Genomic DNA, 14099 nt, shown 5'->3' with positions numbered 1-14099 from the left:
GTATTGATTAAGATTGGATCATAATAATTCATTATTATTAAGCAGCACATGAGGAATAATAAAAAGGAGAATGACATAGATAGGACAACGGCTGCATGGAGCTAAAAAGATTGACAGTGAATAGAAGTGTCGTAAATCAGAGTGTTTTAATTAATACTAATAACAGTCTTCTTATAAACGTACAATAGGGTACATGCCAAATTATCTTGATGACACTATTATGTGAGGCAGAGAGAGGGGGCCAAGGTTTAACAGGAATGATGAATGGATGACAGGATCAAGGGACAGAGAGAGAAGGAGAGAAAGGGGAGGGAGGGAGAAATAGCATTAGGAAGAAAAAGCAACGAGGTAATTGAAATGGTACTATCTAGACAGTAGCTACATCAACTTCTCAATAGCGCACTATTATTGGATGAGGATGAAGGAGGAGAGGTATAGAGTAAAGGACAGGTAACTCCTTGGTGTCCTCTATTGCCACAATTATAACAAGAATAGGAAGATGAGGGAGATGGGCCGGGAGACCGAGAGGAAGAAGAATAATAAATTTGAGGAGTAGCTAAGGATTGCTGGATCGGAGGAGCGGAGTATCTATTACTAGGAGGACCAGAACCAGCATGCAAAACTGGTGAAGAGCGAACTAGTCCATTTACTGTCTGAGTGTACGTCAAAACAGGTTGACTGTTTCTGTGGACACCACGGACCATTTGTGGCGGTACAGTAGGAGGAGGAGCAGGTAAAGGATGAGGCCAGTTTGATGCTACAATCCCTTGCATTCTATTGGTAGTTCCCTGAGGTACAAGACGATGGGGCAGACGTGGTTGATGATCTGATTCTTTCTTATGTGAATATGTTGGTCTGTTAAATTCATCTTTTAACTCTGTGTCTTTATCTGTAGGCGTAGTGACTACATAGGGAGTAGGAGCCCAATGAAGAGGAGAGGATGAAGTGTAAGATAATCTAGACTGTCCATTGACAGTATTCCCTCTAGAGCCATCAATCTCATTACCTCCTCTGGTGTAAACATTAGAAGAAGGTCCAGCCTCTAAAATGGCAGTATCAACTGTATTGGCATCTGAAATGCTGTCACTATGGCGGTGAAGATGTTTGGGTGTGCTGTGGTGAGAGTAACTATGACCAAGTACATCAAGACTGCAAGTACTGCCACCATGCAGACTGAGCTGGTCGATAGATGATGAGGGAGTTAACTGTTGCCTCTCTAACAAAAGAGCAGCAGGAAGGCTAGTGGTTGATGGGCGTCGTGATATGGCTGGTATTGGCATGTCACGAAATGACGTTGCACCATTTATTCTAAAGAGGAATGAAAAGAGAAAATTTTAAAACAAAATAATGTAAAATTACAGGCACATGTACATACATGTACATGTACATATACAATTACAAATCCTACTAAAATTTCTAAATTGTTCACTTACAGTTGCTCATTTAATTTTTGTGAGAGTTTCTTTGCAGCTCCCTGTGTCATTCCAATGCTCTTTAAATTTTCCACTGTTAACTTTGTGACCTACAGGAGAAGGGAAAGAAAATCATAAATGACACATGAACATGTACAGTACATGTACAAATGAATAACGAAATAGTCAGTAAAGAGGAATCAGTGTGTACGTACAATTTATTGTATGTCATTGTACTGTATATGATGCACATGTGCACAATGTGTATATGGGTATAAGATAAGGCAATGGAATGACTTTATTCTGGACACAATAGAGCTCTACTTGTACATGTAATTTTTGCTTTGCAAATCCTACAAACGTACAGTAAATGCACATGAAATTGCATTAGAACACATGCAGTTATATACTATTGCAATAATAATCTCTTGATGCACATTGTGTACATGCATTGTACATGTATACAGTATACACCTACAGTACCTCTTCAAAGCTCATGTTGGTAAATAAATTATCATATTTATGAAGTCTATGGCACTTCAACCATTTCTTAAAATGCTCAGCCTCTGTTGTAGGCGTCCCTGGTGTACGACTACCCAATGGAGTGGGTTTAGGTGACGGAGTATCAAAATGCGTTGGGGTATAAGAGATTGGATATAAAGGAGTATGAAGACCATACTGATACAGCTGGGGGAGTGACGGAGAGAAAGAGAGAGACCCTGTCTCAGGGGGAGCAGAGGAAGGAACAACACTTGGAGTAGTTGTACGATGAGTAGAGGAGGTAGGCGGGGTATTATAAGTAGTGGTTACAGTCTGGAAAGGTGATAAACTTGACTCAATGTTAGGCGGGGAATCGCATCTATCAGCCCAACTAGGAGCTGATTTATGAGTGAGTGTATCTGCCTTATTGAGGGATGATGAGCTGTTGCTCTCTTTGCTGTTTTTACGTTTACTCTCCTTTGATTTCTCTCCTTTATCTCCTTTTGATTTACCTGATCGCACAAACTTGATAACAGTAGGTGACTCAGAATCCCATACTCCTCCTCCTCCTCCAACTGGAGAATTAAATTTATTATTACTCACAGAAAAAGCAGGAGAGCCGTTACTCCTACTAGTAGGAGGTGTCACAACGTGACAGGCAACAGTAGTGGGAGGATTCAAAACCTCATTTGTACTAGTGATAGAGGTCTGGGATAATGAGTGTAGTTTTTCACTTGAACCAGTTGGAGTTACAACAGTAAAAGCACTGGTCCCACTGGGACGTGCTGGATAAGTTGATCTCCTATTAATTTGATTGGAGTCTTTTTGACCAGGCGATTGCTGTGCAGGGAGGGTATTGGAGCTTCGTGCAGATGGAGAGGCAGAAGATGGATTAAGAACATGTTGTATGGCTGAGTGCGGACGAGAGGGGGAGGAGGATGGAGATGAGCTATTGAGAAAAGATACAGAACCTCTTGGCTTAGCATTTTTCATATCTACATGTATAAAAAGAGAAAATGTGATCATACGTGTAGACAAAATTCTTTTATTGCTTATGATCGTATTTACATGTACATGTAGTAGCTAAAGAAAATATTAAAATGCCACCAAAGCAAAGTACATGTAGTACACGTGTATAATAGTTATTGAGGTAATAGAAACACTCATAAAGTTATATGAATTCACTGCCATGACAACTTGTCAACATAATCAGTTAGGAATTTGTGTTGATTGTCACAAACAAGAAATTAGTGACATTCTTAGAAAGAGATACAACATCAGGAATTAATATACCGTCGGAATTTTAAAATTATCACTACCTGACACAAAAATACCGTATAGCGGGAAATTTTGGAAGGACTAAAATTTGGCGAATTGCTAATTTTTCGTGATTGGTGGATTTTAATTTGGCAAATTTGTGGCCATGTGCCATTGAGCATGTGTATAATGGCTCAAAATGGTTTGGTGAATTGCTATTAAAATCCCAAATTTACTCTTCTCCAAAACTTCCCGCTATATGGTAGTAGTTTAATGTACACATACATGTACATGTACATTTACATGTACAATGTACCTGTAAATGTACATGTACAATGTACATGAAATGATAAAATGCAATCTGTATCGTTTTGTGCCTGTTTAATGCTTCAGCTATGAATAAAACTTAACAAAACTCTAGAGCAACGAAAATGGATTTCAAAGTGTATCATTTAAATGCAGGTTTTTAGTGAGAGCTAAAGCCCAACATACACTGAGCAACTTTGTTGCTGGCACCTTGTGGTCAGACCTTAAAAACGCTAATTCAACCAGCCACTAATAATAGTTATTACAAGCTAGTACACAAGAGAGGCAAGATCTGTAACAAGATAACAGTAGATAGGGTGACCCTTTTGAGTATTCTGCTCTTAAATGTATAGATTGGGCTTCTTGAGTAGTGTTATGCTATTGAATGTGGGTTTTACCATTGATTTTCTTCCTATTTTCGCTAATATTACATTTCGCTAAATCAGGGTCCCCTAAAAAACGCTAAAATTTAAGAGCGCAATTAATACACACCCTAAGGTAGCTGGTTTTGTGTATTAATGAATCCCTCCAAATTCGACAAAATAATAAATTAAAAAGCTTCATAACTACTCTTCCTCTAAAAATTCGTTTTTAAAAATTACAAATACAAAACCTGATGTGACGAATTTTTAGAGGAATTACGGTAGTCAGTAAAACCCTTTTACAGATTTACACATGTCCAATGTAATTCTTGTGAATGCACTTGAACCTGCGATATGCCGTAAGAATTTTTAATACTACGAGGAATTTCGAGCTACAAATTTCTGGTTACATTATTACATGCACATGTGCACATGTAAATCTAATGCTTCCTGTCTACAAGTATGATACATACATGTACATGTACATTGTACAGGTAAAAAAGTGAAGAATAAAGCAATTGAACTAATTCCACATCAATAACATCAGTACAAAAGCTGCAATGCTTCAAAGGAGGTGCGTAAAAATTACCTGCTAGTGTAGTTATCTTGTGATTGGCTAGTATTTCATCTCTAGCATCAGTCTGGCGTGGCCGGAAGAAGTCTATCACATGCTTGCATTGTGAAATGTGTTCTGGCAGTGTAAATAAATCACTATATGGAGTAAAACAATAAAAGTAAAATAACAGTGTACATGTACATACAATCTACAGTACATGTACATGTACATGAAAGTCAAGAAAGCATGCAGGCACTTACTGAGTATATTTCCAGAGATCAGGTAACCGCTTCTCTGCTAATTCTCTATTAGTACGACCAGAGAGCAATTTTCTACCTATGTGTACATACATGTACATGTATATAATATTCAAGCAAATGTTAAAACATCATTCGAAGTTGTTTAATGTTAAAATTGTCGATTTGTACAAGGACACATATCTAGTATACTGCAGCAGCTATTTAATTTAAGTAAGATAAACTGTACATGTGTATACATGTTAATCTCATGTTTTGGAAAAAGATACACATCACGTGTGTACATAAGGAGCATTACATGTAATTTCAAAATTTCTGCTAATACAAACCATTAAGAAATAAGATAAACTTCAATAAATAATCCATATTTACATGTACAGTAAAAGTGAATGTGACACTGTACATTATAAGTTCACCACGCTTTCAGGCATATACATGCATGTACAATTGTACATCCATATTTGTACATACATGTACATGTACATGTATAATAAGTTATAGACTTACTGCATTACAAAAATATTATAATGTACATGTACATGAATACTGAGGAGGAGAGACCAAGACTCTTACACACATTCTCTTTCCTGTATAGCATGTCTATGTGTGTTCTTCAAAAAATTGTTACAAAAAGACCAGATTTTCCAATGAAAACTCTCAGTAAACATTTTACAGTGCATGCATTAATACACATACCTATACATGTACATGTAACAATCCTAATAGCTAATAGTATATTTGTATCACTATACATGTACCTACTGTTGTGCAAATACCAAAAGAATAGTGCTACTGAAAATTATATGTGTGCAGTCATGCAACAATATTCATTAGTCTCAATTTCATCCTAATTTGGCAGAATATCAAATTTAAAGATGAATTTCATACATCTAATTTGCTAGATGAAGAAACACTTCCCAATAGATGAATTGCATGGCAAAATTTAAATCTCAAGGGAATGGCAAGTTAAGAGGTAACATAACCACTACCCAATAATAGTATCTAACAAAAAGTGATACAGTCAAAATACTAACATATGTACATGTAAGTTGACTAATACCTCATTCTCATGACTTACATGTACATGTACATGTAAAACGCATTTTGTTAGGCAAGTGGCAGAATTTGAAATTGCCAACACAAAATTATAAAAAAGATATTGCACATGTAGATTTGTACACTAAAGCATGAAAATACTACTTTTAGGCCTTCATGCACAGGTAGTCAGGTACATGTACATGTACCTGTTCCTTGGATACAAGTAATACATTGTAGTACATGTACATGCTTATTACAATAAGTGGTATGCTATAACTTAATTTGAGTACTACAAATTCAACCCACCATAAACCCACAAGAAGAAATAAAAATACAAAACATGTAAAATGTGTGTGTACATTCACTACATTGTAACATACATGCACAATTATACAACAGAACAGGAGGGGGAAGCAAATCAAGCAATTAAAAGGACCAAAGACATTGTAAAGAGAGAGGAGAGAAAGCAATAAAAGGAGAGGTATGAGTGAAAGGATAAGGTAATGAGGAGAATGAAGAATAGAGTACATGTACATATACATGTACATATACATGTACATGTATATGTACATNTACATGTATGTAAAAGAGAACAGGACAAGTACACAGTAAAAGAAACACAAGAGGAAGGACATGACAAGAAGCAGGAGACTTCACTCTATTATTCAGTTATAAACAGCTAATCAACACATTATCATGTTACTGCTGTTTACTACATATCTCTGTCTCTCTTGTCTTACCAGGCAGGAATGGTATCACTCTTTGCTTCTTACTCCTCTGTCCAGATTCCTCAGGAAATATGTCCAACAGCTACATGTACATATACACAAATTTAAAGGACAGAACATTAAAGATGTGCCTGATCTGTGCTATTGCAACTACAACTGTATACAAATTACACATTACATGTACATACTGTACATGTACATGCTGTACATGTACATACTGTGCATGTACACATGTATGACAATACACACTCACATAAGTACAGTACAATGTAGAAGGGCCTCAATTGTTGCTAAAAGAAAATAAAAACAAAAGCTACGAAAATAATGTATGATGCATATATAGTGCTGATTTAGTGGCTTCAATAAAATTTCAAAAGTGTTGCTCAAAGTACTAGACTTTAATTTTGAGGAATAAAAATTAACATTAAAATTAACACTAAATTAACATACTGTACATTGTACATGTATAGGCTATAGCTCTACGTACTACAAAAATTTAATAAAAATGAAAAGAGATTTGATATATCGTAAGACACTACATGTACATACATCTAACCATTAATTAAATCATTGAGGACTACACATACATGCATGTACATTGTGTACATTAGCATCATTTATCTTTTAAATACGAGAGCACGTGCATCTACAGTACCTTATTTTGAAATGTAAAGAAGTCACCATATGTACGCTGAATGTGAGAACAAGCCCCATTAGACCACTCCACCTAAAGGAATTATAAAAGATAATTAAAGATACAGTGCTAATAAAATGTCAAGTCACTACAATAAATGAAAACTTACATGTACATACATTAATGAGAAATAAATGAAAATCAAAAACTATCATACATGTACATGTACATGTAATCACCTCTAATATATATGGATATCTTTTATCTGATTGTCTCTTGTATACACCTTTCAATTCACAGCGTCTTATTGTTGCTATAAAAATATAATATAAAAGTTAATACATGTAAAAAAAGAGGAGCAATGGAAGGAGAGAGTGAGAGATAGAAGAAGAAAGAAGAGTAAGAAAGAGAAAACTAATAACCATAAGTTACATATTTACCTTCATCAGAAGGTATGCTGGGACGCTCTGATGCTGCCAAGGCAATGGTTTCAGCTTCTTCTTTCTATATCAAAGCAAAATAGTAATTATAACACAAAACAGAATTAGTACAAATGACTCAAAAGAGACATTATGTAACACAGACATACAATGACAATGTAACTAGTGAATATGTCACAATGTAGCAACAACAAAAGTAAGTAATAGAACAGGAAGGCAAATACAAATAGCATTGAGATTTTAGGGGTACTGTGTGCTGTCAGTACTTTACATGCACGAGTTTATACATAAAGTAAGAGGGGAGAGGAGAGATGAGTAACGATAGAGGATCATGTTACCCTTTCGATGCCAAAGACAACATCTTCAATTACATGTCCTTGACGTTTGTAGTCAACATGAACCATAAGATACACTGAACCATGTATCATACCACACAAACAAAATATACTGTAATTCTTATACAATTAGAAGTGAGTAAATTTTCTAATTAATTTTAGCAACAAACACACCCACACTAACACACTGTCATGTACATGTAGGCTAAGTCTTTTCATCACAACTTTACACAAAACATTCAAAAAAGTTCCTCCTACATGTACGTGTACATGTACATACAGTACCTTTCTCTCTATTTCTTTTTCTCTTAGCTCATAAAGTTCATCAAGATGTCTCAAGAAAATGGTCAATAAATGATGCTGTTGATTGAATGACATAGCAGGATGATAAACAGCCAGGACATAGAGTAGGCGGAGCTTATCAAGCGTCTCTTGGCTCTCATTTTCTTCAGCCTTTGCCAGTATTTCTCTCTCACTTAAAAGAGAAAATATCTTTTGAGCCACAGGCCGGTTGTCGTAATGAAGTAAAGAGAGGGAACAGATAACCTTATCAAGGACTTCATCATCTAGTGATAAACAATTGAATGTGAGGAAATCCATTTTATTTGCTAAGCTTTCGGGGGTGGAGAGAGAGGAGAGGTTTTCAGACAAGTTACCAAGTAGAATGGATCTCAGGTAGGCCAATTCATACGTAACACATCTTTGAAGCAACTGACAGAGAAGATAGAGCCTGTCACAAACGGGCATCCCTTGAATTGATTGGATAACCTCAGACACTTTCATGATTTTTAGATAGTCAGGGACAGTCTGTTACTTGTGGGGTAAAAGGAAATTTTCACGAAATCTTGCTCAATCGTAGTTAGTAATCCAAGGGGTCATAATGAAGACTGACAGGGACATAAAGGCAGAATCAAGAATCAAGAGTGGGTCAGCGAGTCGAGGAGGCGTTAGTAAAGTAAAATTATAGTTATTAAAACCACGAAAAATCCTTATTATGCTCTACCGTATACATTCTAACTATTGCCATGCGTGGGCGAAAATTCCGCTACCGGAGGGTCTTCTCACTCTTCTGACTCTTCTCCTAAATCTCCTGTCTTCTCTTTCTTGCCGTTAGATTCGCCCATTCGTCATGCTGCCAAGACTTTTCAAAGCATCCGAGCACCTTCAATCAGAAGATTTCGATAAAGCAGTTAAAGCTAAAGTTGGTAAGTTTAAGCTAGTGGGAAAATGAAATGCATGAAATGGAAATGATGCATGTAAGATCACATTATTTTTTGTGAATCCTGGAGTAATTAGTGATAATTGAAGCAAGCGCAGAAATGATTAATGATTTAGTATAATTGTGCACATAGGTATTTGTAAAAGTAGAAATGTAAAGAAACGCCAAAACAGCAATCTCCCAATGTAGTTAGGAGTCCCCTAGTTGTGTTAGGGTTTAGGGTTTTTTTTAATTTTAGAGCATACCCTAGTCATGCTAGGAGTTCTACTTATGTTAGGACTCCCCTAGTTTTATTTTGTTCTGGTTTCTTTCCATTTCTGGTTTCGTTTTGTTTGCACATATATTAAAAAAAAAGTTTTGAACTTTATCTGTAACAGGTTGCTGATGATACAACTTGTTAGATGTTGACTCTGAGGGCAAAGGGAAATAAGACTTCTACATTGTGTATACATCATATCTATTATTAGATTTACACTGCACTGTTTTGCATAGAAATACATGTCAGGTCATCTGACTCAAGGCCAGGGAGGGAAAGAATAATACTGTATAGTCCAGCAAGTTACCCTTCAAGTATTAAAGTTTTTCCATGGTACCAGTTAGTACAGTCTTCTGATGATTTCGATTTGTCGAATGTTTTAAAGCCATATGTCCTTTTGCACAAAGTTAAAAGACATGATAGGATTAGAGCATCTTCTATTTATTCCAAATATGCACATCCTAATCTGAAGTTAATTTTGATAATGTCTTCTAATATAACTCAGAAACACTTGGATAGTGATAGGGAATTAATTGATTGTCCAATTACAATTGTAATAATACCACATAAATTTAAGCATGAATTGAAAGACTTCATTGCTGATGCTACAAAAAATTATGAAGCATCGGTTAAACCTGTGATTTCAACCAAGGGTGAGTGATACAAGTTGTATTGTTTCATTTATGTATTCTTATTATCACAGTGCATTATTTTTTCACCACTGCAAATGTTGATGATGTAATTTTCAAGCGAAGAATGCATGAATTTATTCAAGAGAGAACATGCATTACAATGGAATCAATAGATGATCCTTCTGGAAAATCGTTGAGATTATTGAAGTGGATTTTGGACAAAGTTAACCTAACATTTCTTGATAATCAATTTGTTAGTGGTAGTTAATTTCTTATATATATATATATATTTATACATATTAATTCAGGCCTCTCTAGTCTTGCAAACCTGACCTCATTGGCAGGCAAACTACATTTAAATGTTTTATAATGTACGGGTATAAAATTTCTTGAGATATCTATTTTGCGGATTTGTGGGTGACTTCTTAACCACAAAAATTAATACCATGGAAGTGCTCACTGCACATGTGCAGCATGTGAAAATTATATGACTTATGTAGGGGCACATGCAAAATGTGAAATTTAACCCCCTCAAATGTAAAAGAATTAAAGAGCTAAAATACAAAATTTTACACTCTCGAAATTTACTACCCATACTGTATTCTAAAGAATTATTTTCGATGTTATGATAGGGTTATCTAACTATGGTTAATGGGCTTCACTGTTTGTTTTGTTATCTGATTTCACTGTAAATCAATTTGTAGGAACTTTATTCTGTGACTCATGAAGATGTTATTCAACATGTTCTTGACCTGTTAGTTGAGAAAGATCATATTGATTCTGTATTTTCAAAAGATTTTATTTTCTATTTTTGCTTCGCAAACATTTTGCATTGGTATGCTACGATTAAAAGTACATTTTGTGTTATATTTTTTATTGTACAATGTAGTTTTTATTCCCTTCAAGCATATCCAGAAAGTCTAAAATTGTTGGTATATAAATGTGTTACTAAGCTAAAGGAAATAAAGCCAACAGACATTGCAAGATATCAGCAAGAATTCATTGATAAGTACAGTTGTTCTGCATTTTAGCAATTTATAGATTATTCTTTTAGGGGAAGTTTTAAAATTTACGATTCACATGTAACTGAGATCAATGTATTTCATTTGGCTGCAAAATCATTTATTACTGTAAGCCAAGGATATCTTATGATTTACCCTAGTAGTGCTGCTGTTGAATATGCATATGTAAAGATTTTGTCAGGTTAGCATAAAAATTATTTAAAGTACATTTACGTATGATGACATTTATCTATTATAGTATCTATTGCTATAAAGTTCTACAATTCATGTAGTATGCTAAAGAAAATTCAAAAATTATGGTTTAAGGAAGTTTTGCAGGCAAGAAATAATTTTTTAAGTTATAAGACATTTTTTCTGTTTAGCATTTTCTTTCCAAGGAGTTGTCAGAAAGTGACATTGAAAGTTTTAGCAATGGGCTAAAAGCCATGTCATATATTTTGAGGGACCTGCCGTCATTAATGTTGACATGGGAGAACATGTCTACTGTATTTACTGCTAAATTTCGTTCAATTAAAACATTATGGTAACATAGTGTGATGTCTCTTGAGTTGTATTGAGCAATTTTAATAGGAAATTTATTGTTGAATGCAACGAATATCTCACAAGGGATCCTACTGGTGTCACATTTGTTAAAATGTTTTTTCATCCAGTTACTATTTATAATGAAAAGCATTTCACAAAGTGGGATGATGAAGTGAAAAATATTTTTTTTTCTTAAATTATTTATTATTACTGTAGGGACCAGTTATGCTTGAAAATATTGTTGATCTCATTAGAAAAAAAGAATGGGATTTTCATAATTTTTTGCCAATTTTAAATTTATGGCTGGCTATTTTTGTGAAATCTATTGATTTAACACATCCTGAGTGTAAGGAACATATTGAGATACTTTTCCAGAAATCTAAACTATGGTCTAGCTATGACACATGTCTTAATGAGAAGGTACTTTGTATTACCTCAAATTATTTTTTGTTTTTTTGTGCAGCTACAGCAATTGTTTGTTGAAAAATGTTCAAAATTATCTATTGATCGTTTTAGTGATTTAATTCTTCTGGGTCACTTCGATAAAGTTGAGGTAAGAATACAGTCATTGGTACCTCATCTAAAATACATATAATTCTTATGTATAGATATACAAAACTTTTCTAAATTCTCTTTCGTACAGTGTGAAGCAAGAAAATTCTATTATGCATTTACTATGCTTAGCTAGTAAATAGTATGTTTTTATATACTAGTGTGTTTTTTATAGTGTATTTTTCATTGCAGTTTCATAGAACAAGATGATCCTCAGGAAATATTTTTATTGTTTTTCTACAATATTGGATCTTACTATGTCAAGAGCAAGCGGTCATTTGAGTTTATTAAAAAAATTCTTGAAGCAAAGATTTTTATGACTGAAAGTTATTTTGATGGAGAATTTGGAAAAAAGTTTAAAAATTTCATTATTGATAGCAAACTTCAAAAAGAAATTTACAACAAGATTTTTTCTGCTTTTGTGAGTTATATGCACTTCAGAATGTGACAAATACAATATATGTACTTGTAGGATAAAGTTGTAGTACATGATGGTGCATTTCAATATGAAGTAATCAAAGTACTATTACAGGTGCATGTGTTGTCTATAAAGTACTTGTCTATGATCCTTTTTAATAATAGGAGGTCATTTTTTCAGTTGGCCCTGTCACTAATGATGCAGTATCATTCTTTCGTCCTATTTTCTCTAGAGACTGTGATTTTACTGTTAAGGTTCGAGCTGCTTTGATTGTGTTTGGAAAGGTAGTTTTGAGCCAATCTCCAAGTATTGAGTGGTTCAGAGATAATACGACAAAACTTTGTTTAATTGCCCAGCTGATATCTAACTTCACATCAGATAACTTGGCCATCTGTATTCCTGAATCAAGGATTCTTAAGAATATTATAACTCAGTTTATTAGCCTTCTAAGGAAAATATTTGATGTAATGGAAACAAAGCATATTACTTTTGGGCAACTGGTAGTACTTTCTGAACATTATTTGACCTATAAGACAATATATGACTGCACCTTGAAATTTGAGTATTCAGCTTGCTGTGCTATTGCAGAAGAAAGAATTAGTAAAGCAATAGAGTTTCAATCGAAAATTTTAAAACTATTAGTGAAAGAACATGCATATGGAGGGTATGTTGATAAACATATGTCATTGCAGTACTTTAAGTGTCAAATTTTGTAGGAATTTTGACTTTTATCACTTGCATGCTTTACATCTACATGTACATGTAGTTTTGCATTTGTATATCACTATAACATATACACTTATGTTGCTAAGCAGGGGCGTATTCAGGGGGGGTGCTGAGGGTACTTGAGCACCCCCCTTATAGCTGAGCTCAGAAAAAAATTACTAAAGTTTTGGACTCTTGCATCATTACCAAGCCTCTTCATAAAGTTATCTAGCCCCCTGATTATGATTTCAACAGTTTCCAGTGCTTTAACAAGTGATCAGAAGTACCAGTGTGCTTGAAATTATCCTGACCCCGCTCGTAATTGACAAAAATGAAAGAAACGCTGTTTTACCGTCATAAAAATGGGCATGGTCAAAATCGTGCCATGCTTTGTGCACCCCTCATTGCAGCCCCTGTACATTTCTGTACTCCAGCACCCCCCCCTTTCCATATTCCTGGATACGCCCCTGCTAAGGACAGTCAAGCCTCTCTAAAAATAACACCTACATGGGCCACCCATTGCCATCTTTTTAAGTCAGAGGTTGAACTGGTTAAACCCCATCTTTCATATTGCATTGATTATAGAATTGCCTACTTTGTGTGCAGGCTAGACCATTGGAGAGTAGTCATTATTTGTACAAAATTGAGGGATTCTATTATTCAAAAGTTTCTTTTATAGACTTTCAATGGCCTTCAGCAACATATTTATATAGAGAGGTTTTGCTAGTCAGGGATTAGTTTTAAAGAAGTTTGACTGTACATGTACATTAATCCAATATTAATTATTAATTGATATGCACGTGTTTGAAAGGAAATTGGCAGTTGTTTTGCATAACACTCCTTGCTTTATTGTTTTATTAATGTCTGTCATTGAGAACAAAGGCGTTTTCCCAAGCATACGGGAAACACTGACCTCAAGGTGCAATAGAATGTTTCCTAGTGTGCTAAATGTCTGCCATTGCTTAATG

At 34.7% G+C, this 14099-nt stretch overlaps 3 protein-coding genes across 3 annotated transcripts; 2 read left to right on the top strand and 1 right to left on the bottom strand.

Annotated features, from left to right (window-relative positions):
- Positions 1-7: 7 nt before the first annotated feature.
- On the bottom strand, positions 8-8758 carry LOC109583973 (uncharacterized protein PB18E9.04c-like). Its single transcript, XM_019999520.1, has 10 exons — positions 8091-8758; positions 7471-7534; positions 7270-7343; positions 7052-7123; positions 6409-6478; positions 4634-4709; positions 4407-4528; positions 1896-2887; positions 1434-1522; positions 8-1308 (listed from the first exon to the last, which is right to left on the bottom strand). Exons 1-10 carry the CDS (start codon positions 8586-8588, stop codon positions 384-386), a joined length of 2982 nt encoding a protein of 993 aa, XP_019855079.1. The 5' UTR covers positions 8589-8758; the 3' UTR covers positions 8-383.
- Positions 8759-8830: 72 nt separating this feature from the next.
- LOC109583969 (uncharacterized) lies at positions 8831-11354 on the top strand. The gene is made up of 7 exons (XM_019999513.1): positions 8831-9010; positions 9517-9933; positions 9984-10165; positions 10617-10747; positions 10802-10921; positions 10967-11115; positions 11173-11354. Exons 1-7 carry the CDS (start codon positions 8935-8937, stop codon positions 11352-11354), a joined length of 1257 nt encoding a protein of 418 aa, XP_019855072.1. The 5' UTR covers positions 8831-8934.
- LOC109583968 (uncharacterized) lies at positions 11294-13142 on the top strand. Its single transcript, XM_019999512.1, has 8 exons — positions 11294-11457; positions 11505-11628; positions 11673-11876; positions 11920-12009; positions 12065-12150; positions 12201-12429; positions 12481-12540; positions 12591-13142. Exons 1-8 carry the CDS (start codon positions 11360-11362, stop codon positions 13140-13142), a joined length of 1443 nt encoding a protein of 480 aa, XP_019855071.1. The 5' UTR covers positions 11294-11359.
- Positions 13143-14099: the final 957 nt, after the last annotated feature.

Source organism: Amphimedon queenslandica, unplaced genomic scaffold (genome assembly GCF_000090795.2).
Source record: "Amphimedon queenslandica unplaced genomic scaffold, v1.1 AMPQUscaffold_13260, whole genome shotgun sequence".
Lineage (NCBI taxonomy): Eukaryota > Metazoa > Porifera > Demospongiae > Haplosclerida > Niphatidae > Amphimedon > Amphimedon queenslandica.
Note: the sequence above shows the minus strand (reverse complement) of the source record. Positions and strands in the feature narration are given on the sequence as shown.

Coding starts and splice junctions, on each gene's coding strand:
- LOC109583969 (XM_019999513.1), top strand. CDS start 8,935: ATGCTGCCAAGACTTTTCAAAGCATCCGAGCACCTTCAATCAGAAGAT. Junction 10,166..10,616: donor CATTTCTTGATAATCAATTT/GTTAGTGGTAGT, acceptor ATCAATTTGTAG/GAACTTTATTCTGTGACTCA. Junction 10,922..10,966: donor CAGCAAGAATTCATTGATAA/GTACAGTTGTTC, acceptor TTATTCTTTTAG/GGGAAGTTTTAAAATTTACG.
- LOC109583968 (XM_019999512.1), top strand. CDS start 11,360: ATGTCATATATTTTGAGGGACCTGCCGTCATTAATGTTGACATGGGAG. Junction 11,458..11,504: donor CGTTCAATTAAAACATTATG/GTAACATAGTGT, acceptor CAATTTTAATAG/GAAATTTATTGTTGAATGCA. Junction 12,151..12,200: donor CTATGCTTAGCTAGTAAATA/GTATGTTTTTAT, acceptor TTTTCATTGCAG/TTTCATAGAACAAGATGATC.
- LOC109583973 (XM_019999520.1), bottom strand. CDS start 8,588: ATGAAAGTGTCTGAGGTTATCCAATCAATTCAAGGGATGCCCGTTTGT. Junction 7,124..7,269: donor GATATCCATATATATTAGAG/GTGATTACATGT, acceptor TAATTCCTTTAG/GTGGAGTGGTCTAATGGGGC. Junction 4,529..4,633: donor GATCTCTGGAAATATACTCA/GTAAGTGCCTGC, acceptor TACTCCATATAG/TGATTTATTTACACTGCCAG.